Source organism: Spermophilus citellus (assembly GCF_964194105.1).
Source record: "Spermophilus citellus genome assembly, chromosome: 2".
NCBI classification, from domain to species: domain Eukaryota; kingdom Metazoa; phylum Chordata; class Mammalia; order Rodentia; family Sciuridae; genus Spermophilus; species Spermophilus citellus.
Genome location: NC_138183.1, coordinates 75121564 through 75148141, shown reverse-complemented (window position 1 = coordinate 75148141; position 26578 = coordinate 75121564). Strand labels below are relative to the sequence as shown.

The 26578-nt window shown below is 33.9% G+C and overlaps 1 protein-coding gene across 2 annotated transcripts in view; it reads left to right on the top strand.

The window, feature by feature from the left end:
• The window catches only part of ALDH1A1 (aldehyde dehydrogenase 1 family member A1), a 141127-nt gene extending 116058 nt beyond the window's left edge, over positions 1 to 25069 (top strand). For both annotated transcript variants that reach the window (XM_081279366.1, XM_081279365.1), the window contains 10 exons: positions 1796 to 1925; positions 3645 to 3706; positions 5320 to 5448; positions 6797 to 6910; positions 7944 to 8046; positions 9626 to 9810; positions 14436 to 14600; positions 17764 to 17921; positions 19876 to 19950; positions 24479 to 25069. In XM_081279366.1, the coding sequence (XP_081135492.1) occupies positions 1796 to 1925; positions 3645 to 3706; positions 5320 to 5448; positions 6797 to 6910; positions 7944 to 8046; positions 9626 to 9810; positions 14436 to 14600; positions 17764 to 17921; positions 19876 to 19950; positions 24479 to 24551 (1194 nt within the window). In that variant the 3' untranslated portion in view covers positions 24552 to 25069. The remainder of the gene's footprint in view (positions 1 to 1795; positions 1926 to 3644; positions 3707 to 5319; positions 5449 to 6796; positions 6911 to 7943; positions 8047 to 9625; positions 9811 to 14435; positions 14601 to 17763; positions 17922 to 19875; positions 19951 to 24478) is intronic.
• The last annotated feature ends 1509 nt before the right edge of the window (positions 25070 to 26578 follow it).

Below are 26578 nucleotides of genomic sequence, written 5' to 3'. Positions count from 1 at the left end.
ACCTCATCTCCAGATCTGGGGTAGGATTTGAGATTATCTCAAGTAGTAATCTGAATGCCAGTTCCAGATGATGACATCTGCTCCCAGAACAGATTCTACAGTCTAAACTTTGGCAACCACTTAAACCAAATTAAACAAATTTCTTTCCTTTACTCCAGACCTTCTCAGCTCCCCTAACAAAATCACATGCAGTAAGAATCTCCTGGAAGGATACACTTGGATTCTTAAACTTGGTTGACCACTGAACTCTTACAGTGGAAAATCTCATTGACTTTGTTGAAAGTGCTCAAATTATTTCCCTGAAAAAAAAAAAAAAAAGCTTATTTCCTGTTAGTCTAGCCCACCAAAATATTTACTACACAGCCACATTTTACCTTCCTGAAATGTGTCTGTTAACATACTCATAATTAAATGATGTGTTGCAGAATTAAATAATGTGATTTTTTTCACAGATGAAATAGGCAAAGAATAAAGAAAATATATTTTTTAATATGTTCTTAAAAGTTGCATATTTTTATGTGTGTGCCAGATTTGTTTTCTTAAATTTTAGCTTGTAGATGAGTCAGCACATAATATGTAGGGGAGGGCATTTTTTTGTCTTCTTGGCCAGGTAAAGACAATTTCATATAAAATAATTATAGTAAAGACAATTTCATATAAACTAATACCCAGATGAGATTTTAGAATCAATTTTATTACCTTTTGAGTCTTAAAGTGATAATAACAAAGAGCCCTACATTTTATTTAAAAATAATCAATGTCAATTATAGTTAATCAAAGGACAATTTGTTATGGTCCTTATAATTCAAAACATGCAAAAGTATAGAACCAGAAGCCAGATGAAATAAAACTGTATTAACCCCTTGTCCAATAAAAGAAAGAAAGCAGCATTTGCTAAAACTTGGCTCTTCTCATCTGTCTGCTTTTTGGGTTGAGAGTGCTGACTATCTCTATCACCATGAGAGCTGATGGGGGAAAAAGAACAGATATGAAAAAGTCCTATTTGTTTAAATTTGGGATGGTGGGACAGAATAGTACAGAGGCAGAACAGTTTTAGAAGTTAGGCATCTGTACATTCCTGTCAGAGAACCATCCCAGCAGAACACTAGAACCCAAAGAGCACTTGAAAGTTCTGCCTAACAGTGAAGGAAGAGACAAGTCACAATAGGTATGTTGCTAGGTATGTATAATAGGTATGCTGCTAGACCATTCAAATGATAGTTATGATGAGAGTACCTAAACTAGGAGTTTTGTAATTGAAAATTCTGTTGAAGAAAATTCATTAATGAAATATCCAGATGTTAAGTTTATGTGAATAAATCAGTTATATCCAGGTGGAACACAAAAATTAAAATGGTTATTGGTTATTAAACTCTCTATAAAACTCTGGCTTTTTAATGGTTGTTGGTTATTATATTCCTAACACTAAATTGTCACTATAGTTGGATTATAAATGAAATATTGTACCATTTTAACAGCTGGGTACATATCAAATTGGGATCAACTCTTGAAATGTTGGTTAGCTGGAAGACACCCAGAATATGAAAGAAAGAGCGCTAGGGTTTAACAACCAGAATCTCACTATTCATTCTACACAGATCTTTCCATATGAACATAAACAGATTATTTTAACTTTTTAAAGTCTGTATTTAAAAAGAGAAGGTAAGAGAAGTTGAGTTAAAATGTCTTCTATTTCCAAAATTCTCTAACACATGACTATTCAAAATATTGGTCATATATTATTAATCAAAAAGTTTTGTGGAATTTTATATTTGGAGACTGATTTGTTTTTCAGACAATGGAGTCAATGAATGCTGGAAAACTGTTTTCTAATGCGTATCTGATGGATCTAGGAGGCTGCATAAAAACATTACGCTACTGTGCAGGCTGGGCTGACAAGGTCCAGGGCCGTACCATACCGATTGGTAAGTAACTTGGGAGACCACCAGGGCTGAGCATAGGGAGGAAGTGATTACTATAGAGCTGAGTAATTTCAAACCCTCACTTTTAAAGATGTCAACCAAATAAGGCAAAATTATTTTCCCCTTGACTTTGAGCCAACACAATTCTGAACTTAGAAATTCTGTGAAGATTCAACAAACCACTTTTAAAGTTGCTTCAGCACAATCATACAGAAGATAACACTGTGGATATTTTAGAAAATATTAAGTAAGAATATTCTTATGGCCCCAATTACTGATTTGAGACATCTCTGCCTTTAAGGGCCCAAACTTTTCAAAGCTGACCTCAAATTATTTATTTGGGTTTCATTCCCATAGTAACCTTTATACCCTTTCTGTAATGTAATTATTTAAGTCTCTTTGCATGTATGAATTAAGGATGGTTATCTGTGCCTGTTCAAACTCAGTACAGTTAGACCAGGTTAATTAAACAAACTAATTTATTGATTTGTTTCAAATACCTTCAAATTAAGATGAGACTATGTTTATAGCCTGAGTTAAGAATTTGTGTATTACACATTCATGTGTATGTATATATTATTTTAGTGGGGTATACACATAGCAGAATAGAAATATGAAAAAAATTTTTATTGGAAAAAAGCATGATTTTCAAAAACATCAAAGATAGAAATTTAACTTATACAAACATTGGCATTAGAAATTCAGAATGCCTCCAGAATTGGCCCTGATGTGCATTTTCAATCTAATTGGAGCATCCAGTAGGTTAGAAGTGACAGCCAGGAAGTTAAAACAGGAGAATGAGACCATAGTACTAACAAGAAATGGGCTAGGTATGGAAACTACTATACTTCATCCTCAGGAAAAACGGAAAAGCCACTTAAAGTGCATGTACATCTTAAGGAGAGTTCTTCTTAATATTCAGGAGGCTCCTGCAGGAACCAGACCAGCACAGAACCCAGAGAACCATGAAACTCACAGAGTGACCATGTCAAACTCTGAGGCATATGAATTAGTCAAATGTATGTGGAAAAGAAATGTCTTTTATTATGGGCATTTTCTTCATGGATTAAGAGAATTTACTTCTGTGTTTGGTAGGCAAAACAATATGTTAGAATGAGTCAGTAGAAAGGCTTATTACTAACAGGGAGATATATTTTTTAATTATACTATTTTTTAAAATCACATCACCTTTTAAAAACAGATTATATTACAGGTCGAATTTTAAGCTCCTAAAAACACATTTGAGCACAATTTTTCTTTTAGCTAAAGATGATCTGACCTCCTTTCATTTCTTCTATAAAAATTGGAGAATGAAAATAATATAGAAAACAGCCTTCTTAGATGATGAGATAAAGAATTAATTATGATTCGGATCTTTTCCAATTTTGCGTCTTTGCTTTGAACTAACTTAATTGTATGGTTTTTATCATTCCAAAGACTTGATTTTTTTATTTAGTAAATTGTTGGATAAAAGGCTTTGTTGTTGTTGTTTTTCTAGTGCTGGGGCTTGAATCTAGAGAAAGGGTCTCATTAAGTTGCCCCATCTGGTCTCAAACTTATAATCCCCCTGCCTCAGCCTCCTGAGTAGCTAGGATTACGGGCATGAATTACTATTACTATGCTACTGTTTACTTCTTTCTCTCACACTACCTTCAAACTACTACTCTATGAATGGTAAACACATTTGTCTTCTTAGGATTGGGTGTGTGCTTTGTTTTTCAGATGGAGACTTTTTCACTTATACAAGACATGAACCTATTGGTGTATGTGGCCAAATCATTCCTGTAAGTTGTTTTCGTATAGGATTTCCAATGAAGGTTGGGGGGTGGGGAAGGGGCTCTAATTCTGTTCAGTTTAGTGATGAAACTTTCTCCAACATAATTGGATGCTTGTGTGTTAGATGTGATGTAAATTTCAAATAGGACTTGTTGAACCAGGCCTTTTCTGTGACAAAATATGAACTGGGTAATTCAGAAGCCTATCCATATCCTGGCATGTCTCCTGAGGGTGTTTTAGTATTTTTACCACATTAATAAATAAAGCCTGTTCCTCTATGGGTTGTTTTCAGAAAGCTATATTACACTTTCTTCTCAATGGCGGTGATTTACAAGTGAATGACAAAGTACTCCGTGTGGGTGTGTCTGCTGTGAGACACCACTTCAGTGCAATGTAGTGTGACCCTCTACACTCCAACACTCTTGGTCTCCTGTTTAGACTCCTAATCATGGACAAAAGTAGCAAAGAGAGCTCAAATGGTGAAATATACTTTTTAATTAAAATGAAAGAAATGATATCAGAGACGTTTGGAGCACTGTAGGAAATATATGGTACTCTTAGATAAAAGAATCTCATGCTCCAAATTCCTCTGAAAGAAAATAGCAATTTTTAAATTTAATCCTGAGTATTTCCTTTTAAGCCCAATGAATAGGAGACTCTCTAAACAGGGCTGATATACTTGAAAAGGCCGAATGAAAAGATGGCAAATTGTCCTGAAGTTCTTAGTTGAGGAAGTGTCAATTACTAATCTTTTGCCCCATTGAGGTTGAAGTATAATCATATCAACATTTTTAATGAAATTTCTCATCAGTTCAAAATTCCAATAAAATCTGTAAAAACTCATAATTCTAAATACTAATGGTAGCTAATGTGTTTAAGGATTTGGCCTACTTTCTTGATTAATCCTAAGGACAATTTTGCAAATGATGCTATCATAAACAGAAAACAAGTAACTTGTCTGAGTTCACATGGCTGGTCACTGATTTTGCTGTGATCTAAACACAGTCACTTGTCCTCTGGACCTTACACATCTTCATTTTTAAAAAGATTATTTGTTCTGGGCTGAGGGTATAGTTCAGTGGTCGAGCAGGCCCTGGGTTAGATCCCTGGCAATACACAATTGCGTGCACGCGCGCGCGCGCACACACACACACACACACACACACACAGAGAGAGAGAGAGAGAGAGAGAGAGAGAGAGAGAGAGAGAGAATTATTTCTCTTGGAGATAAATGCTACCAAATAATTTTCAGTGAATATAACAAATGACCTATGGAAAGAGGAGAATAACCATACTTTTTGAGCAAAAATAACTCACAATATACTTAATTATATGCAAAACCATGTAATGAGGGTTTTTTTTTTGTTCCTGCTATTTGAAATAACAGCACCCAATTAAATTTTGGGGCTCTCTCCTGGTCCCTTCTCCTATCTGGTTTATTTAGAGCTTTTTATTATTTACTAGTTGCTGTTCACATCAATAGAATCCACTATGATTACATAAGACTACTACAGTTATTAGTTAACATCTGTGGGGAATGGGAGTTTATCATGTAGAAGTTACACTAGAAAATGTGCCTTTGAGCAATACAAAGACTCTATTGTTAAATATTGCTTTCTAGTGGAATTTCCCATTGGTCATGCTCATTTGGAAGATAGGGCCTGCCCTTAGCTGTGGAAACACGGTGATTGTCAAACCAGCAGAACAAACTCCCCTTACTGCTCTTCATGTGGCATCTTTGATAAAAGAGGTAAGTTTCCTAAATCAAAACATGCACAAGAATTCAGCCATCCTAATTTATAACAAGAAGGCCCCATTTGGTGCTACTATAAGCTGCCTGACTTACAAATGGTTCTCGTCAGTGGTTGGGGCACATCTAGCAGGACTGCTGGCTGAGATTCCTGGAGTCAACCCAAACGCAGACAGAAAGCCAGACTCAAGGGCTTGGAGTCAGTCATCTTATGACCAGATTTTTTTCTTTCTTTTGTCCAAATCAATGGGCATAAATTCATGTTACAATTAATAGACCATTCTTTCACATGTTGAAATATTAAACTAGTTTGCAACTTCTACTGATGTCCTGATGAGTCTTGCAAATTTATTTAAACTTAAACAAGTTTTTAGTTTTCATCTATATGGTGGTTGCAGGCCACTGTGCCAATATGATTGTTTATGTTATTGGGCCACATTATTTTCAAACACATGTCCATGTTTATATTCACTTTTCTTTTATAGTTTCCTATACATTTTCTTTCTTCTCCAGAAATGGCAAAGTGCACTTCAAACTTATTTTCATCAACTATGTGAATTGCATGAGTATAGTTTTTTCTTGAGAACAGGTCATTGCACTTTGACCTTCCTATCTTACCCAAACTTATACAACTGTTAGTTACCAGAACTTAAATTTCAGAAAATACAAATTAACATCTTTAAAATATTCTTTATTTAAAATTTATAATAAGCAAAAGAGATGTTAAAATGAGGCAATTTGATGCAAATAACATGAAATTTTAATGTGCCCAACTCAGTGGTCACATTGCTTCTTCTTCCTTGAATTCTTCAGCTGGGATTGATATGGGTCTGTAAAGTTCCATTCTAAGCGATCTGATTAGCTTTCCTAATATATTACTAAATCATGTCAGTGGGGATTTGCAACTCAGATGATATGCCCTGAGCAATCAATAGCTACAAACTAGAAATATGAGATCCCTTTAGCTTCTTATTTTTACTGATGGAGTTTATAAAATATGTTGCTTTCCTTCCAGGTAAGTAATTCACCAAACACTCTTATATACACTACTTTTTTGAGTTATTATTATGAAATTTGAGCGAGCCATCATGAGAGTAGTGATCCATAAACTCTGGGCTCACGCCAGGAATCTTTCTATAATGCAGCCCATCTAATTATTTTCATGTGGGCTAAGAAATGAAATAATAATAATAAGGAATAAAGAATGAAGGCACTTAGGTGAATTTTTCCTGGGAGAGCAATCATAAGATGAACATTACCATAATGAAGCAGCCTCAATCCCATACTCACCTCTCTTTTGAATTAAATTCTGAGTTGTGTTTTAACAGTTTTGCTTTTTGCCTTTCAGGCAGGGTTTCCTCCTGGAGTAGTGAATATTGTCCCTGGCTATGGGCCTACAGCAGGGGCAGCCATCTCTTCTCACATGGATATTGACAAAGTGGCCTTCACAGGATCCACAGAGGTAATACCATTTACTCAGGCCTGCAGTGAAGAGACTGGCATCTCTCTCTACCTATTGGAATCATGTTTTATTGTAACTATTTTAAGCTGACACTTCCTTAAAACAAAAAGTATTTTTTAATGATTTGTTCCTTATTCTGGCCTTCGAATGTATTTATACAACATAAGTAGATACAGTTTGGATGAAATGAAATACCGATTACAAATTCAGAAGGTAGAAGAAACTGTTTTTAGTGTGTTCATTACCTCCTATTATGAGAAATATAGCCCCTGAGACTGTATTGTATGATTAGTTAAATTTATGATAAAAAATATTTATTACAAAATCTACTATTATTAAATTTATTTTGTGACAAATAAAAGTTTCATTAGTTATTCACATATTTTAATTCGTTTTATTATTTTGGTATATCCTTAGAGGTACAAAAATGTATATATAATTATTCAGATTAAAGTGATATTTATAGTTCTTACAGGGAAAACATATTGTCTCAAGCCAATCAACATTACACTTTCTGAATTAAAAGATTATTCTTGATTGAGAGACAAGACAGATTAAAAGTTTGTGGTGATTCTTATCCATGGACTTATTTATTGTGCCAACCTCCTTGTAAACATGAAGTTTATGATAGAAAATACTGAGAGTATGACAGTTTGTCTGCAGATTCCTGTGACTGTCAGTAGATGGATAAAAGGTCCATTAGCTAAGTTGGATCATGATATGTGTGATCAATACATGCTCTGATATAGAGGAAAAATAACCTACTAACTAGTCATGCACATCAAGATCCAGCCTTCATGTTCTGTATATTTGCTCTCTCACCCATGAACATTTTTCTGATTTATCTCATGTCTGTATGTTTGGATGGGAAAGCCTTTTACATCTGAAGGTGCCAAATCTTGAAAAATGTCACTTGATGTTTCTTCCTAATGAAACTTAACAATCGCCCAAACATCATACAAATTTTAAATATTATATATTCCCATCTTTGTGAGAGCAAACTAAGACTCCTCTTTGCAACACTTCATTTCAGGTTGGCAAGATGATCAAAGAAGCTGCGGGGAAAAGCAATCTGAAGAGGGTCACCCTGGAGCTGGGGGGAAAGAGCCCTTGCATTGTGTTTGCTGATGCCGACTGTGAGTAGGAGGCTCATTGTTCACTCTTCACTCTTCCTCCTTTCTGGTGTCTGATAACACCGTTCAGTGAACTTGAATCTCACAGTTGGGTTTGCTTCAAAGTGTAAGGAATTAATGAGAGTCCAGAATTACTCTTGAAAATCTTGTAAATTGTCCTGAAGTTAGAACACATAGATAAGTTAAACAAAGACACAGTTTCTTCCTGGTCTGAAATAAATTGCTATTTCCTCAGCTGAACCCTAGATAACATAAATGTTTTTCATTTAGAGGCCATGATGTATTCTTTTTAATAATTCCGTATCTTTAATTACTGTTTTCGGTAAAATGAAATTCCTCAGCTATTTGGACTTAAGAGCAGCTGGGGAGACAGCAATTACAGTTCACCATCTCCCTTCACTCTGGGTCATATAATCATGAAATGAGATGGCAAGAAGAAAATTAAACCAATTTAAATAGCTCTCTCTTTTTTTCCAGATTATCAAGGATAGTTTTGTATGTGTATCAAGTCTACAATTATTATATGACCCCTCTATATAATATTCTAGGTTCATTCTGATTACATTACCATATAGAATCCCCAAAATTACTTTCTAAATAGGTGGTAATTAGCAGAAAGAGATGGTCAAACATTCCTTCAACTCTTTCTTAAACAGTTGCATTATTGTTATGAGGCTGTAAAAACTAATGGTTCATGGAATTGGCCTTTGTTACTCTTGTGATCTTAATCAAAGTTTTTTAGAACACACTGCCTTATTAAACATTCTACAACCATGACATGATTACTAATTTGCCAAGACTGCAAGATATTTTCACTACAACTTAAGCAGGTATGATTAGCTCACAAATTCATACCTAATTGCTTTAATGTTGAATTGAATCTTTGGCCTTTAGAAAAATAAGATGAAAAGAAGAATTTATTCTTGTGGTTTAGGATCTACAAATGAAGGAACCTAAGCATATTCTACCATCTAAACAAAATATATGTTTTCAGACATATATGAATGATATATTTTAGACAGATTTTGAAAATGTCTTTCTTAGAAATAATACCATGAGGTGAATAATTATAAATATTAGTGGGTTTTGTTACTGTTTTTTGGTTGCTTTGGTTATCGTTATAGTTGTTTTTTCAGAAAAATTATTCGTTCTACTAATTACAGTGTATAAGATTGTTTTGAAGTTATTTAAGGTAATTGGCATTTCATATTTTCTTTGTTATTTAGTCAAAACCTGATTCCTAAAAAAACTTCACAATTATCTCAGTATAATGATATTTGACCTTGCAATCAAATTCACATTCTTGGTAATGTCCATATGAAAGTTGTCTTAATAACAATCATTTTTTTAGGTGCTACTAATTTTTGCTATTGTTTTCATAGTAAATAAAGAATCACAAAAATTAATTTTCACCTAGCTTTTAAGAGGTGAAATATCTTGAACCCATGCCTGACCATACAACTTATAATTTTTCTATATCACCACACTGAGATACATAAATGTACATAAACGGAAAAATCTGCATAAATATATGTAATCTTTAGAAAATATTTCTTCTTTAACGTGAATGCTCTCTTTGCAGTGGCCAGTGCTGTTGAATTTGCACATCAAGGCTTATTCTACCATCAGGGCCAGTGCTGTGTAGCTGCATCCCGGCTTTTTGTGGAAGAATCAATTTATGATGAGTTTGTTAAAAGAAGTGTTGAGCGGGCTAAGAAATATGTACTTGGAAATCCTCTGACCCCAGGAGTAAATCAAGGCCCTCAGGTGAGCATAAAATATAAAGAATAGAATTTTAAGGGACAAGAATAAAGTGTCCTTCTTGATCCAATTTTGAATAATTACTTCTCATTTGTGCATCATCTTAGGTAATAAGACTGTACCAGTCCTGTGGTTTCAAAAAAATCTAATTCTCAAAGGTTCAGAAATTATTCTTTGTGTTGCTGATTTTTCATACCTGAAAACACTTTAGGAGGCATCCTGGGAACTAAAGATGAAAGGAAAATTAACAATTTTCTTGCTTTCCTCAACCTGCACACCTTTTGATTCCTTTTACAGTCCTTTGTCCATTTGGAAGTTCATATACATTTTTCTCTCTCAAACACAATCAATCCTTCATCACAGCTGCCATTCCACAGATTCAGACATCTAGCACACCCCTAAATCCTCTGCAAAGTCCTTAGTTACTCTGACCTGATGTGTGTTCTCTAAAGATTGTACACACATCCTCAAAGGTCCTAGACTGCTGGTTTCTAACAAATTTTTCAACTCAGTTGTTAAAGCCCAAACAATCCTCCAGGCTCCCAGTTTTTTTCATTTACTCCTAATCATTATCAATAAGAGTGCTTCTGTCTCTCATTAGAGGTCACCTTTCCCTCTTCCTTGCACAGTTCTTTGTCATGGTTTGTTATTCAGACTCCTGGACCTTCAGTTTTGGATTTTTTTCCCATCCCTTGGGGACCTGGTGTAGAGGAATCATTCTCAACTAGGGAGAACTTTGCTTCCCTCCCCCAAGGATAGTTGCCCATGTATGGTGACATTGTAAATTGTCACAACTTGGTGGAAGGATGTAGTTCTACTTGCATCTAATGAGTACAGACAAGGAAGGCTGCTAAACACTTTTTGATGTGCAAGACAGTCCCACAACAGAAATCAGCTAGCCCAAAATGTCCACAGGGCCAGTGCTAAGAGATTATGCTCCAGAGACTAGACCTTAAGCTTGCAGGCCTTATTGCCCACATTAAGCATTATATGCTGTTCCATCCTGTAGATCTGAAACCAAACTCTATTCTTGACTTGCTCACTAAGCCAAATATAAATTCAATTAACCAAAATTTAGTGAACACTGCTATCAGTAAAACCCTGAGTTTGTCATCTGGCAATGCCAGGAGGAACAAGAACAGCATGCTCCCTGACCTTGTGGAGTTTATGAACTGGGTAACTTAGAAGACTGTCTTAGATTTTCATTCCAAGTATTTAGGTAGGAAAATCCTAGGACTTCAGCAGTGCCAAATACTGAAATCTAAAAGCCTTAAAATAACTGGCAAATAAAGTAGTAATTTGTTTTATCTTAATCTCATTGTAGTTTGCATTTGTCTTTGAGTTTAATGCCTACATAGAAGGAGTTGACAGTTTTATCATAGAGTTGACAATTTTTATCATATTTGGTAACTTCTCAAATATCCATATCAAATATTCCAAGAAATATGATCAATTCTAATCTAAATTAGTCTCCTATTTCAAAAAGGAATAGGGTTCTTAATTTTCCTTTGTAATTATTTATGTCTGCCTATCTTTATAAACATAAAGCACTTTTCCAATTAGAGAAGGAGACACATAAAAAAGAGAGACGAGGGGAATATCTAAGATATTTAATATAGAATATTGGTTGGGTAATACAACTAGGGAGGAAAATCTGTTTAATTCAACAATAGTCTAAAACACTGAGCTAAAATATCTCATTATTTCTAAGAGGAAGAAGTTAAAACAGGGTTTGAAAAATTCTTGTTCATAGGATCCTAGAGGAAGTGATACGATAATCTAACTGATTAATATGACTTTAATCTCTATAAATAAATAGATTTTTATCACAGGTTGTGCTAAGTAAGTAGGATAAGTAGGTATGTTGGAACTTTGAGAAACAAAACACTGAAAAGTCCTCAGGGATTCTCTACTCTAAAAATTTGTCATCTGTTATTATAAGAAAGAGTATACAGAAAAAAAGCCATGTGTTCATTAAGCTTTATCCTAGATCCTCATCCCAGGTGCTTGAATGAACTGAGGCTTTTAAAATGTATAATCTTCTTCATGAAATGCCTCAATAAAATTGTTATAGAGAATATAAGCAACAAAAGTATTTATTTAGGAAAAATAGTTTCTAAAAGAAGTTTGATTCCTTTCTTATTTTGAAGATTAAGAACTTAAAGTATCTGAATGTTGAAGCAATTACAACATAGTATATATTATTTATATTTGTTTTATGTATGTGTGTTCACCTGTGTATATTGTTTCTTTATAAAGGTGGTTTTCCTATTTGGTTCATAGAACAAAACGTATATTTCCTTAAAAACTTGGAAATAAGTGTTTTCATTTGCAAAAAAAAATGATGCTATCCATATAAAATGTATTAAAAACAGCAGAGTAGCATCTTATCATGGTATGGAGATATAGGCCTTTAAATTATACACTGAATTTTACATCTAACCTCCCTTAGACTCTATTTCCTCATTTGTAAGATGGGGTTAGTAAATTAATCTTGAAGGATCATTTTGCAGTGAAATGAGATAATCTATAGAATGTCTCCATCTGAGTGATTGGTTCACTGTGTGTTCTTAGATAGCTGTTAAGTAAATGAAAATCACATGCCTGTATTTATACCTGGCAATAATTGTAAAGATCAATTTTTTAGACATCTACTTTCATTGATCTTGTTGGTCTAGTTTCCAAATACTTTGAGGAATGTGTCTTTTTTTCAATTTACCTTCTTCTTATTCAACCTACCAAGCCTAAAGAATCAAAGAGTTTGAACTTTCAAAGTCACTAAAATATATACTTTAAGACCATCACAATAATGCTATAGACTAACCCATGGCCAATGACTCATTTCATAGCAAAGAATTCCTTTACAGGCAAGCATTACTGAACAGTGCCTAAGATTCACAAAGAAAGCCAAGTTCATCATTGATGAATCCAAAACCTTCTGAAGAAGGTTTGTATTTATGGTGAATCAAAATTAGCTAGACCAAACTGGATGTGTTTCAAAGTATAGCTGAAATTTTCTATCACAAGTCCCAGGCTCTGGCATGGTGTTTCTCAGTCTTTCTTGTACCTCTGAATCACCCAAGGATTCAGTAGATCTAGAGAGGGGCTTGGGAAGTGCAGGTTGCTTCCAAGTGATGCCAGAGCTGCTGGCTCTAGAAACACATTGCAGTAACAAGGCACTGCAATATACAGTCCTGTATTTTTTAGAAGTCCGAGATCACATGTTTCCCAACAAATAAATCCTTTCAGTGTCTTTCTGCAGTGCATATGCATGTATTAGACAGTCACCTGGGAACCACTCTGGTCACAGAGTGGGAAACATTATGACTTGGGAAGCATACTGTGAATAAAAACTGAAAATTATGATTTTGAGGTCATAGTCCAATTAATAAATTGAAATAGGCCAGAGGAGCTTTGCATGGAGGCATGTAGATCTTTGAGTCTTTACTGAGTCTTTACTGAGACACTAGAATATCTTAACTAGAAAAAATATCTAACACTCCCCTTAATTTAGTTGTATTAACTAGTATACAGTAACATAAATATCTCTTCTAGACCAACTCTACAATTTCTTTGATCTGATGAGAATGAAGAGATTTTCTTTGTGGGATACATGTTTGAATACTGTTCAGTGGAGAGCCTGCAGGAACACTGCACCGAATATTGAGCCAAATTTTGTAAAACTAGTTTCTGATTGAAGATAGCATGTAATCTACTTAGATAGGAGTGCTGAATCCCATACAGTTAGAAATGACTTCTTGGAAGCTTTTTCTTGGTCTTGGGTGATGGGAAATATTTGCAGAGTCAAAGAAGATAAAGAATAACACTTTTTAAGTAGAGAGAAGGGACAAGTAAGTTAAACTAACAAGAGCCCTCAACCCCCCTGCTTAGCTCCTGGATCTCCTGGTTTTCCTTTAATCCACAATGACATGGTGTTCATAACCAGAACTTCTAACTCCTTTTCCCCTATAAATATCTTATTCAAAGAATTTCACTTCTGTAACACTTTTCATATATTTAGATGTGGCTCATTTAATAAAATATAAAGATGAAAATTGGGACTGGCCAGAAACTGAAATCAAACCTACTGACCTGGGGAGGATGCCCAACCTATGGCCTGAGTGTGATATCCAAGGTCATGGACTAGGCCAGAGGGGATGGTCCAGGATGGGAAAGTCCCCACAGAAATATAGGAGTCTTCTCAAAGTTCAAAGGCATCTGCTTCCCAAATGCCCTAATTAAGCCAGAATCACAGCTTTCTTTTTCTTGTTTCACTCCTTTTATTTCAGTTAGGACTACAATTTCCAGGTAAATGTGTTAGATCATTAACAAACTTTTCTTTAAGAATGACAGTTGTGTGAAAGGGTCAGATGTATTTGCTGTGCCAATACACTTTCTTTTTTCTTTTTTACACAACTGTAGATTCTAAACATAGGTATCTTCAAGGTTTCCTTCCTAAAATTTCATGAGAAGTAAATGTGCCCAGAGAATGAATCTAAACCTATGTCAGCTTTTAAAATTCGATATCAGATTTAATAGAAATAGAATAGCTCACTGAAGCCCTCATCAACAGGCCCATAACTTTATAAGTTGCTGATTTTTTTTCTTTTCATGTGATATTTTTCAAATAGATTGACAAGGAACAGTATGATAAAATACTTGACCTCATTGAGAGTGGGAAGAAAGAAGGAGCCAAACTGGAATGTGGAGGAGGCCCCTGGGGGAATAAAGGCTACTTTGTCCAGCCCACAGTTTTCTCTAATGTTACAGATGAGATGCGCATCGCCAAAGAGGAGGTAAATGGTTTCACTCTGTTCTGTTCCCTTTATTGCCTCACTTTGTCTGCAGGTGTGTCTACTATCTGTGCCTTTAAATTTCCCAGCTCTTTGAACATCTTTCTCAGTAAATGTTACTCTTTGTTTCTGCTGTTGATAAAGGTTGAAGTTACTTGTGATCAAGAATAAAAACAGTAAGGAGTCCACTGAGCCTGTGAAGAACTTGCAGCCAAACAGACCAGGATCGTAACAATCATTAGGTGCTTCCAGTGTGCATGATAGTGTGAATAAACTTGAGAACATTCTGTTGAGTAAAATATGCCAGGCACAGAAAGACAAATCCTGAAAGATCCCAATAATATGTAGAATTTTAAAAAGTCCAACTCAGAAGCAGGGAGTGAAATGGTGGTTACCAGAGACTTTGGGGACACGAAGTGGAGAAGAGGATTGGGGAAATGCTGGTCAAAGGACACACAATCTCAGTCATACAGAAGGAATAATATCAACAGAACCATTGGACAATGTGATGACTCCCATCAATAACAACATATTGTATACATGAAAATTGCTGAGAGCAGATCTTCAGTGTTTCTATCATGAAACAAAAAGTGCTTCAGCCCTACCTAGTGATGCCATATTTGCCCTATGGTCTTTTTCTACATTCATCTCCACGTTCCTCCCCATCCTCTGTGTGCTCTTGGCCCTGTGTTTATTAGTGGTCAGATTTCCCAATTTTGTGTGTGTATATACATATACATACAAATATACTAATTGGGTATAATATAATACACTCGTTAAATATTTAACCATACAACACAAAATTAAGAATCATAACGCCTGAAAAATCTGGGGCCAAGAATACATGAAAGGGGCTGGGGATATGGTTCAGTGGTAAAGCACTTGCCTAGCACGTATGAGGCCCTGAGTTCAATCCTCAGCAGCACCCTCACCCCCCAGAAAAGAGTACATGAAGACTGAGGAGATGTAGGGAGTAAATACTTATATTTACACATAATATATGCTTATTATATATTTAATATATAATAATAGGTAAAATTATATGGCATAATATGTTACATATTATAGTTAAAATATTTGGTGAGTACAAAATTAAGAAAAATGTAATCTAAGAAGGCAATGTATCACTAAGAAGTACTGATTTTTAATTAAGAAAGGAAATAACCTACCTCATAAACAATGAGGGTCTCTATTAAACTCAGAGAAGATGAACTGACTTTGGATGACAAAAGTGTCATGTAATACCCTACAATAAGAAGACACTGACAACTCAAAGGTCCTCAGTTATAACCCTTTCATCCTGTCAGTTTGTACTTTATGTCCATGATGTGATGGATAATCTGAGAAGGTTATTCTCTTTAAATTTCCCCTCCATCCCAAATTTTATTAAGTCAAGGAGAAAAGGACAAAATCGTGTTTGCAAACAGAGGAAATAAATAAGAAAAACGGAAATAAAAGCAAACATAGATAATCAAACCTACTTAGTTTCTCTATATCACTTCAGTCCTCAACTGAATTGTAATTATTGCATTTATTAATAAGTTTTTATCTCACTACAAGAATTGTTCTTGTTTATGTCAATTAATACCAAATAGAAAGGACTGTGGGAATATCTTCAATGAGGTATTTGTTGTGTTTCTATAATGTATGTGATAGAATAACTATTTGGCTCCTTCAGAGTGGAAGCCTGAAGCTACGTACTGTATTCAATTCAAATTATGTAAAATGTGAGTGTGTTTATTGTAGTAGCTGTTCTACATCTATCTAGTTCCTAGATTACAACATCATGATTCAATTCACAACCTTAGGCTTTTCCCTCAGCCTCTACTGAATGGTAGTCCATACCCCTTATACTACTTAAATCAATGGTGGATACCAGAAAATCATTTGATATTTCTGATTTTTGCCCACCTTCGTTCACATTTCCCAGAAAAATGTTATAATACTCAGAGGAGCCCCTCTTTTATTGTAAGCTTAATTTTTCAGAGAAAATCCAGCTGTTTTCTCCTCCCTGGAGCTGAGAGCCAGAATGAATTGAGTGTGGCCTGTGCTAACAACAGTCTAGCAAGAGAGGTCTAGACTTGAATAAGCAAAATTGTGATTGTTGTTTCCTGTCCTGTGATTTTATCAATTGCCAGTGAACTCATACTTTGTTAGTATAGGGTAGTTCAGAATTGCAATAATGAATTCTGTTTGGCATATTTAAGCAACATAAGAAAAGAAAATGAATAAAATCCCTTGTTGTTTTACCTATCTTGACTAATTTTTAAAAAATCCAAATACAGAATAAATGATATTTTAGTCAATGACACACTAATATATAAAACATTAATATTATTATGAATCATTACCTATATATTTATCCAATAGAGCAAGCATTGCTTTCTTGGGCTGTTATATGCAGTAATTCAGAAGATGAAGAAAGCTAGGGAAAGAATTTAAAATATATTCAAAGAAATCTGAAATTAATGATTTGATGCATAACTTTAAGTAATTGGGAGCTTAACTTCAACATCTAGAAAATTAACACTGCTTTATTTATGTGTGCCTATGGTGTTCCAAAGAAAATTAAAAATGGTCATCACTTTTTTTACCTTTCACTTCTACAGATCTCAATTTTGATTCTTACATGTAGGCCTAAAAGCAGGGTGCAATGGCTCACACCTGTTATCCCAGCTGCTTGGGAGGCTGAGGCAGGAGTATGATGAGTTCAAAGTCACCCTCAGCAACTCAGTGAGAATAAAATACAAAAAAATAAAATACAAAAAAGGGCTGGGGATGTTGGCCAGTGGTTAAGTGCCCATGGTTTTCAATTCCTGGTACCAAAATGTAGGTCTGAGATGAGAAACAAAATCTTATCCAATTTAGGATAATCTGTAGAGGAAGAAATCTGCAATATTATTTTATTTTTTTTAATTTTTTTTTTAAAGAGAGAGTGAGAGAGGAGGGAGAGAGAGAGAGAGAATTTTTAATATTTATTTTTTTTAGTTCTCGGCGGACACAACATCTTTGTTGGTATGTGGTGCTGAGGATCGAACCCGGGCCGCACGCATGCCAGGCGAGCGCGCTACCACTTGAGCCACATCCCCAGCCCTGCAATATTATTTTAATTTTTTTAGTTTTAATATATTATCTTTATTTATTTTATTAATTTCTTGTGTTATAGATATTCGGACCTGTGCAACAAATCATGAAGTTTAAATCTTTAGATGATGTGATCAAGAGAGCAAACAATACTCTCTATGGCTTATCAGCAGGAATCTTTACCAAAGATCTTAATAAAGCCATAACTGTCTCCTCTGCTTTACAGGCAGGGACCGTGTGGTAAGTCAGACTGAAGTTATATATGCCTTTCCAATATTAGCCACTTCAACAGGTTAACTTGAACATTTCATTTCAAATTGTGTTGTCTGCTAGAAAAGTCGTTTTTTAAAACTCCCATATAACACTAATGCTCAACTAGCACTAAGAATCACAGCTCAAAAGCCTTTTTTTTAAATTTGTTTGTTTTATTTTGTTTTTATAATGGGTGGTTTTCTTTCAGAAACTCTGAAAAGAGATCAAGCACCTTGTCAATCTGAATGGCTAGTGATAAACATAAAATATTTCTATGATAAAATGGCTAATAAATGTCAGTATTAATATTGTATATATGTACATTATTTCTGTTTCCTAAAAATTTACTGTATACTAAATATTCTTATAAACACAGTCTATGCATCATCTTACATAGGCCTAGAAATGACCTAATTAAATAGTATCATCTCCACTTTATAAGTCAGAAAACACATGAATAGGGAGGCATTTCAAATCATAGTTTTCTCTAAGTAAATATCCTTCAGTTTTCTATTAATGCATATTAAATACTTTCATTTTCAGTGTAGAATCAAAAGAGCAAAATTGTTTTCTGCACGTTTTAACAGAGATAAGTTTGAGAATTTTTAAATTTTGAATTAACAGAATGTTACTTGAATATATGATGGAGAAATTTGTTATCACATCATTCCACTGAATAGCTTGGGAATCCCATTAGGAATTTCCATACATATTAAAACAGAGTAGATCTTATTATTATTGCTTTATATCCCAGAGCATAATAATGTTCTGGCATTGTCTCAGACCTAATAGCTGCTTGGTGTTTCTCAGACAATTGTTGAATCCAGAGTTGCTGGGATTTTATACTTAATTTCAAAGTAAGGATTTGATTTTCCAATTTAAATGACAATTAGTTTAAGCAAAAACAAGATTCTTTTTAAAACTGTAAACTTATTTACGAAACTATCCTTCTGATAAGGGAAATAGAATGTCTCTGTGGCACAATGAGAATTTAGAACTCTAGGAACGGGGATATCAAGTTTTTAAATAAGAAAACACCTGAATATTATTTCAAAATCAAAGTAATAATCAAACTTTTCTAAGTACAAAATATTTATTTGGAGGTCTTCTCATCTTTTTGACTATCTTTTATAATAACATGAAAGTAGGGGAAAATATGAAAACTAATTTGGAAAATTGTATTCTTTAATTTTTTTTATTTTTGTGTAATGAGAATCATATAAGTAATTAGATTTGCTGTTAACTTTAGCTTCTAGGAAATTCAAAGCTAAGCATTGTTCATAGCCTACAAAATTGCATTCTAATTGTCCCCAACCCACTCTATCTTCTATTGTAATTTTTTTTAATTCTACTCACTTTTTTTTTTAGTAATTTTGTTGCTTCATATAAGCATCTTTAAACACTTTGTGAAATCTGATAAACAAATCTATAATTAAATCCACTTCCTGACAAGGCCTTTGTTTAAGTAATTTATTGAACCAAATGATGAAAAAAATGATGTATTGTGATACACATTGCAATCACAAAAGAATGTTGATTCTAGTCTGAAGAGTACATAAAACTCAAAAAAATCACAAAGCTCATTGAGTATAAGCAGTAAAGAACATGCGTATAACAAATCTCAGCCTCTAGTAAGCTGTATCCTTTCCTTCTAGATCATATTGGCCATTCTATTTTATACTTCAAACTACCACTTCTTAGGGACATGATATACTACCCAAATGACTATTCATATATACATAGTTGCACCTTTCTATTTATTTCTAAGTAGTGTATATATCCATATACTTTCTGGATTCTAATTTATAATGTTGTTTTTAAAAAAACTCAATGAGTGTATTAAATTAAAATAAATGCAGTTCTTTGAATTTCTAAAATTCCCAGCTTAGGAGTTATTTCAAAGGTTAAGTATTATCTATAATGTACTTTTTTTTTCCTTCAGGGTAAATTGCTACAGTGTGGTATCTGCTCAGTGTCCCTTTGGGGGATTCAAGATGTCTGGAAATGGACGAGAACTGTAAGAATAAGTTTCTATTGAGATAAATATTGATCTAGATGGTTATCACTCCAGGGAACTAATTCATGTTCACCACCTTAAATAAAACCTGCCGCTAATCTCTCTTTGAGATCCATACCACCAAATAGCTTTTTAAATGTTGAATGTACTTTATGAGTTTATAAAGGCAACAGCAGAAGGGAAATATAATTTATTAAACCCCTAATATTCATAAGAGACCCTATTAAGCACTTTACACCAGTGATTGCATTGTTGCCTACTTGTAGAATGGCTAGATGTATGTCTGAATGTAATCCATTTGGGAAACATTCTCAAAAAGAAGATAGGAAATCTAAATTGGTGATTTTAAGAAGCATATAAATAGAAGAACACTGTAGTTATTTAAAAATACTTCTTAGATAAATAAATTAGGTCAGTTATCCCCAAAAAATTCAGTGTTGAGATGAATGATTCTCATTTGTTGAAATATTATTGATGCAGACTCTAAATTTTTAAATTAACTAAATGAGTTATTTTGGGTACTAAAATATAAACCCAGAGGGAAATATGACTATTGAAAACATGCTTTATAGTTGTGACTAGACTGAGAATTTTTATACATAAATGCATTTATGAGCCCTCCATTGCTTTGGAAACCAAGATATACAGACTTTTAAAATATGCAGATATATATTTATATGTAGAAAATAGTGACACTATATTTGGTTAATTTAATGGTTTAAACAATTTTATATACTAAAATTGTTTACATTTACTAATAAATAAAAATCCATTCGAAAAAAACATACATATAAAGGCATAAATTGGTGTAAACATACTTTACATACAGAGATACAAAAATTGTGCTCTATATGTGTAATAAGAATTGTAATGCATTCCATTGCTGTCGTGTATTTAAAAAAATAAAATCAATAAAAGATAAAAGAAAAGAAAAGAAAAAAGACATACATCACATACAAACTATATGGAATCAAACATAGAAAAAGCTTCTCATTTTGTTAATATCAGGTAAAATGAATCTAATATCTAAAGATCATGAGTGCATTAAATAGACATCAACTTTGTTATTTATCTTAATTGATCAGCAAAATTACATTGAAGCAAACATCTTTGGAGAGGTAGAGAATGGAGAAAAGTTAAAATGATGGATGCACTTTCTTAATACGTGTTCATTATGTACTTGCTGTTATTTATAAGGTCCTATGAGTCCCAGAGACATAACACTATGTTCCATTCTTCAAATAACTGCAGTGGCAGAAAGAAGATGTAAAAAACAGTGCAAAATACCTACACACAGTTTGAACAGTAGTTCTAGACTATTAATAAAGTGGGAGTTCATGCCTCAGGAAGTCAGGAAAGTAGTTGAAAGTCCAGAGGAAAGGGTATCAAGGGAAAGAAAATCTGAATACCAAGAGAGTTTAATATTTAATACTATATTTCTAATTTTCAGTATTTTCATCTGTTAAAAAAAGTGAGGGATTGTGGATAAAAATAGGAGTGGGAGAAGGAAGTACATCTTTGAGATCCTTCCCATGCTTAAGATTCTGTGGTTATAACCCCAGTGAGAATTTAGTGGCCAAAAATTTAATGATATTGATAGAGTAAAGGACCTCACAGTAAAGACAGGACTTCATCTAGGGCATGAAGCTTGTGTAAGACATCAGTAAGTAGAGAAAAGCATATTCCTGAGTGGAATGGGCTTTGGGGATGTTGAGGGGCTAGTGAGCGTGGGTGGTTGGTATGGATTTATGGGGGTGAGAAACATTATTACAAAGATAAATTTGATCTAGATTAAGAAGTCCTGAATCTGAGGACATCAGCTGGATCTTATTAGTGGAGTAATAAAAAGCCATAAATATGTTTTGTTTTGTTTTGTTTTTTCTTCCCTGGTTTACTCTCCTTATAATGTCCACTATTAGAGAATTTCTTGGCAGAACTAACTACTTTGTATACAAAGCTATTATTATAAAGTTAGATTACTCTGAAGGACAGTTCACTGCTGGCCCAGCGATCTAACACATTACCCTGGGAATGTTGACAAAACAACCAAAAGGAATGAAGTAACTAAAGTAGACAAAACATGTCAACTTTGTTGAATACAATTTGGTCAAACTTTAAAGCTAAAGCATAAGGAAATTAAATAGAAGAACTGAAAATAAGAATAAAAAATCACCCATAATTTCCTTAAAGTCTATAATGTGGGTCTAGATAATTTCCTTCTTTAAAATACAAAGAAGACAGTTATGCTATTATTTTTTTCACTTCAAAAATCCATCTGAGAATGCTACAGTTAAAGTCTATCTAAAAAAACTTGGTAAACTTAATAAACAAGTCATTCACAACAAGATGTTTCAAAAGAATCAGTGAATCTAAAGCCTCAAATGACTCTCAAGGGTTAAATTATAGTTTCCCCTCCAAAGTAGAAAGGCAGAATCAATCAGTCAGGAACAAAGTCCTCAAAGAGCCCAAAATAGTGATATGTACACCCCAATGTGTTAGATAGTAACACAGTGCCCTTGGTTTTTAAATCTCTGCTCCAGTGTTGGCACTGGAATAGGTTAATGGCAGAAATCCCTCTTTGTGAAATCACACTCATTTTCACGTAGGTTAGCATAGACCACTTGAGACTAGGTTACTAGGACATTTAAAATTTAATTGGCTCTCAGTAAATCACAAAGGTATTTCTTTTTTTCCTGTTCCTTTCAAAAAAGGGGAGAGAGGAAATGTTATTAATGGACTTATAGCAAGAACTCAAATGAACATTTTTTTTCTTGGTTATATTTGCCAATTCAGTTCAGCACACATTTCCTCTGGCCTGCTTAATTAGTGTAAAGCTTATTTCTGGGCATAAAAGAAAAAATGGACATATCTTATTAGTAGAACCATTTTCCCTAAGGTATGGACCATGGATGAAATGCATGAGCGTCAATGTGGAAGTTATTAGAAATGGGGTCTCAGACCTAACTCACACCTATTGAATTGAAAATAGCATTTGAATAAGGACTTGGTGGTTTGTATATTGAAGATTTTCAAAGCATAGAACTGGCAGCTTATACACTTAAGATAAAGAGAAATGTAAGCAGATGTTTTTATGTTCCATTATAGATATGATATATGCATTCCTAAGAAAGCTGACCTGTTTCTAACAGAGTTTGAAAATAATCACACTCATTATTGTCCTGAGAGTTCCAACTTCCCTTGTAACCCAAAATACAGTGAAAGGTCTATTGGTGAAAATCATGGGTTAATTTATCTACCTCTGTGAGATAAAATGCTTATTAAAATACTATCTTTTAATGGGTTTCAGACAGCTGAGTCTAAACCCTTTAATTACTTTGAAGAACATGCTCATTGAAGCTTTTAGAAGGTATTTTTAAAAGCTTAATTGCCCAAGAAAATAATCAGTATAAGGGGATTAGGTTTTCAAGAGCAAAAGATGTCTTCTGCATACCTGTCTAGATCACAAGAAGGGAGGCTTAGGAAAGGATCAAGATCTTATTCCTCTGTAAGCTACATGTGCATAGGTGTAATGGCTTTAAGAATAGTTTAATATATATGCAATTTAATCTCATCAAAACCACACAGAGAATAACTGAGCCAATCCTTCTAGTTCTATTCAAAAAAGGGTAAATCATAGTTTCCTAAACTGGTGGGAGATAGAGAACTGATAACAAAAAAAAAAAAAAAAAAAAAAAAACAGGTACAAACAGATCAACTAGTATTCATTGCTGGTCATTTGGAATGGCCTTAGGAGCAACATAGCATGTGGGGAGGACAGAGGAGGTTGTACCAAGAGGAAAATCAATATCTGCAAAAAGCTCAAAGGCCTGAATGTAGGCCAATCTCTAACAGCTTTCCTCCTTAAAAAGAAAACATACAAAAAATCAAAAAGGAAAGAAAATTCCAACAATGAAGATCAGGTTTTTGTTTTGCCATGAATCAAAAGATATTGTTGAAACTACATCTGCCTAAGATCAGAACCTTAGAATGCAGATGGAAATAGGAGCATTTTCTACCCCTCACTACTGCTGTGCCAACTGCACCTAGTAAATACATAGCTTTACTGGGTACACTGGAGTGACTATGGCTATTTCTCCATATATATATATATATATAATTTATTTGAAACCAAACTAGAAATGAGAAAAGTCTTATAGGATTGAATTATCTTTTGAGCAGTTAAAGCTTTAATAGTTAAGTAAAAGAAAAAAAATGTCAAAAGTGGATAATTTCTATGCATATCAACTGAAAGTGCCTAATTGTTTAGAATGAAAGACATTTTGTGTCATTTTTTATGTTTTCAAAAATGAAAGACATTTTTAAGAAATTTTCTCTACAAGGGGATTTTTGCATAACCAGACAACTTATGGTCAAACTAGCTATTACATGAAATGTTCTCTGCACAGAAATAGTTTCCACATTTCCTTATGAGATAAGCAAGAGTGACTTATACCACATCAGTGACTATCGTACATTTATGCTGCTAAGCTCAATGGCGTTTACAAGTATTTTTCCCCCCTCTCTCTAGGGGAGAATATGGTCTCCATGAATACACAGAAGTCAAGACAGTCACCATGAAGATCTCTCAGAAGAATTCGTAAAGATACACCAGAATGGACAGAACACTTTTCAACGACTAAGCATCTCCTATAATCACTACTATGTGGGGTCTAAATAGAAAAATGTTCTTTTTTTGATTTTTTTAAACATAAGCTAATCACCTTAGTATTAATACTGCACATAGAAAGCTTGACATGTAGCTTATTCTGAAAGAATAACTTGATTTTTGTTATGTGACTCCCAAGTCCTATCCTAAATAAAAAGGATGGACTTGGATGTAAGATCTCTGACTCTGTGGTAGTCATGTAGTTTTCTTTGTAGCTACTGGTCCAGAATAATCATTTTACAGAAGACAAGCAGTAGTCGTGTAGCCTCTTTCCCCTAATGACTCCCTGAAGTACTTAATATACATGCTAACTGCAGAGTAAGTTGCTCTGTTCCTGGTAGGTATGAAGTCCTTTTTTGTGTTTTCTAGAATGTTATGTCAGCTTGTCAAATAAAATACATAGGTGTAATCTGAATATAAAGCTTAATAAAAAATGACCTTGCATGAATCTTATTTAGTTTGAGATTCTTTTTAGGTGTATGTTTGGATTATGGTGATTTACTCTCCCTACTATCAAAAACAGTGTTAAATTAAGCCTAAAGATGAATTTAAATATAAAAGTCTAATCCACTCATTCTCAAATGGGTAAAGAAGCATAGTTCACTTCCCAGTAGAATCCTTGAAATAAATAACACACATTCAAGATAGATGGGATCAGACTTTCATAAACATTTATTGAGTTCCTACAAGCTCTAGGCAAAGGAGTTGTACAAAACAGGTGAATAGTGAATGGCCCATTTTCTCCAGGTGCTTTAATTTAGTGGAAAACAAAGACAGTCCCTGCCACCCAACAAACGAAGAGGTTACAAAATAGAAATAAAGAGTCTGAAAACCCTACAGTGTAGTAATGGGGTAGTGATGAAGTCTAATTGAGGGACCTGGAAATGGTTTCATGAAGAAATTTGGCTTGAGCAGATTGGCAGTGAATAAGAGGGGAAAGATTCTACATGTAATCTCTCAGACACGTTTCACTGAAGAAAATTTGAAGATAGTCTATATAATATATTCTCCTTTGGGAGTTTCAAAATGTACATTAGCTTCATATTCTAGGTTCTGAGAAATCCTGAAACCTATTTACTTTTGTTTCAATATGAATGCTTTCCAAATTTATTATATCAGAGAGCTTGCCTTCCTCCCAGCCTCATCTAACGCTAATACATTAAGAAATCCATGTTGGGAGATGCTGTTCTGTGCAATGAGGTAGCTTTTAGTGTTCCAAAGATCACAAGGGAGCAGCTAGAAAAATGTCCTCTATGTGAAACTACCTGCACCAAGCTTCCATTATGCCTGCTGTGCTTCCCTTGGAAAGTGACTTAAGCGCATGGAAAATCAAGAGACTACATATTACTCTACATATTCTAAAATACTCTAGTCCAACAACTAAGATCTTTAGGGTGATTTTGTTTCACAAATTAGTTTATCAATTTACATTAACAGACACCCTAGTGACACTGATATTATAGTTATAGCTACCATAATCAGTATAACAATGCAAGAATGAATGAAAACAAATCGCTTCTCAGAATTGAAATCATTTCCACTCCACTTTCAAAGAGTTTCTCAAACTTGTATGGGCCTGTAAGATTTGCAATTTGGACTACCTTATATGATTTGAGACATAACTACCTTTTGAAAATTGTAGAAACCTAAATCTTAGGGAGAACTGAAAGTTTTTGAACACTGAGAAGGAATAATATCCAAGTACAGAGCAGGATTGCATTAACCTAAAACTAGACAGTGCCTACATTTTTAAAAGATGTGTTTGAATCCATGTGCAAATAAATTAATAGGTAGACAAGTTAATATTGTAATGGCATCCTCCCAGAACATTTCAAAATGTATAACAAAAGGGTTGAACACAGAACATAACAAAAGCCAGAAGCGAGTTAAATATTTGAAAATTAAATCTTCGTTGTATAAATAAGACATTACAGGATTAAACAGAAAATATCTGTTTTATAT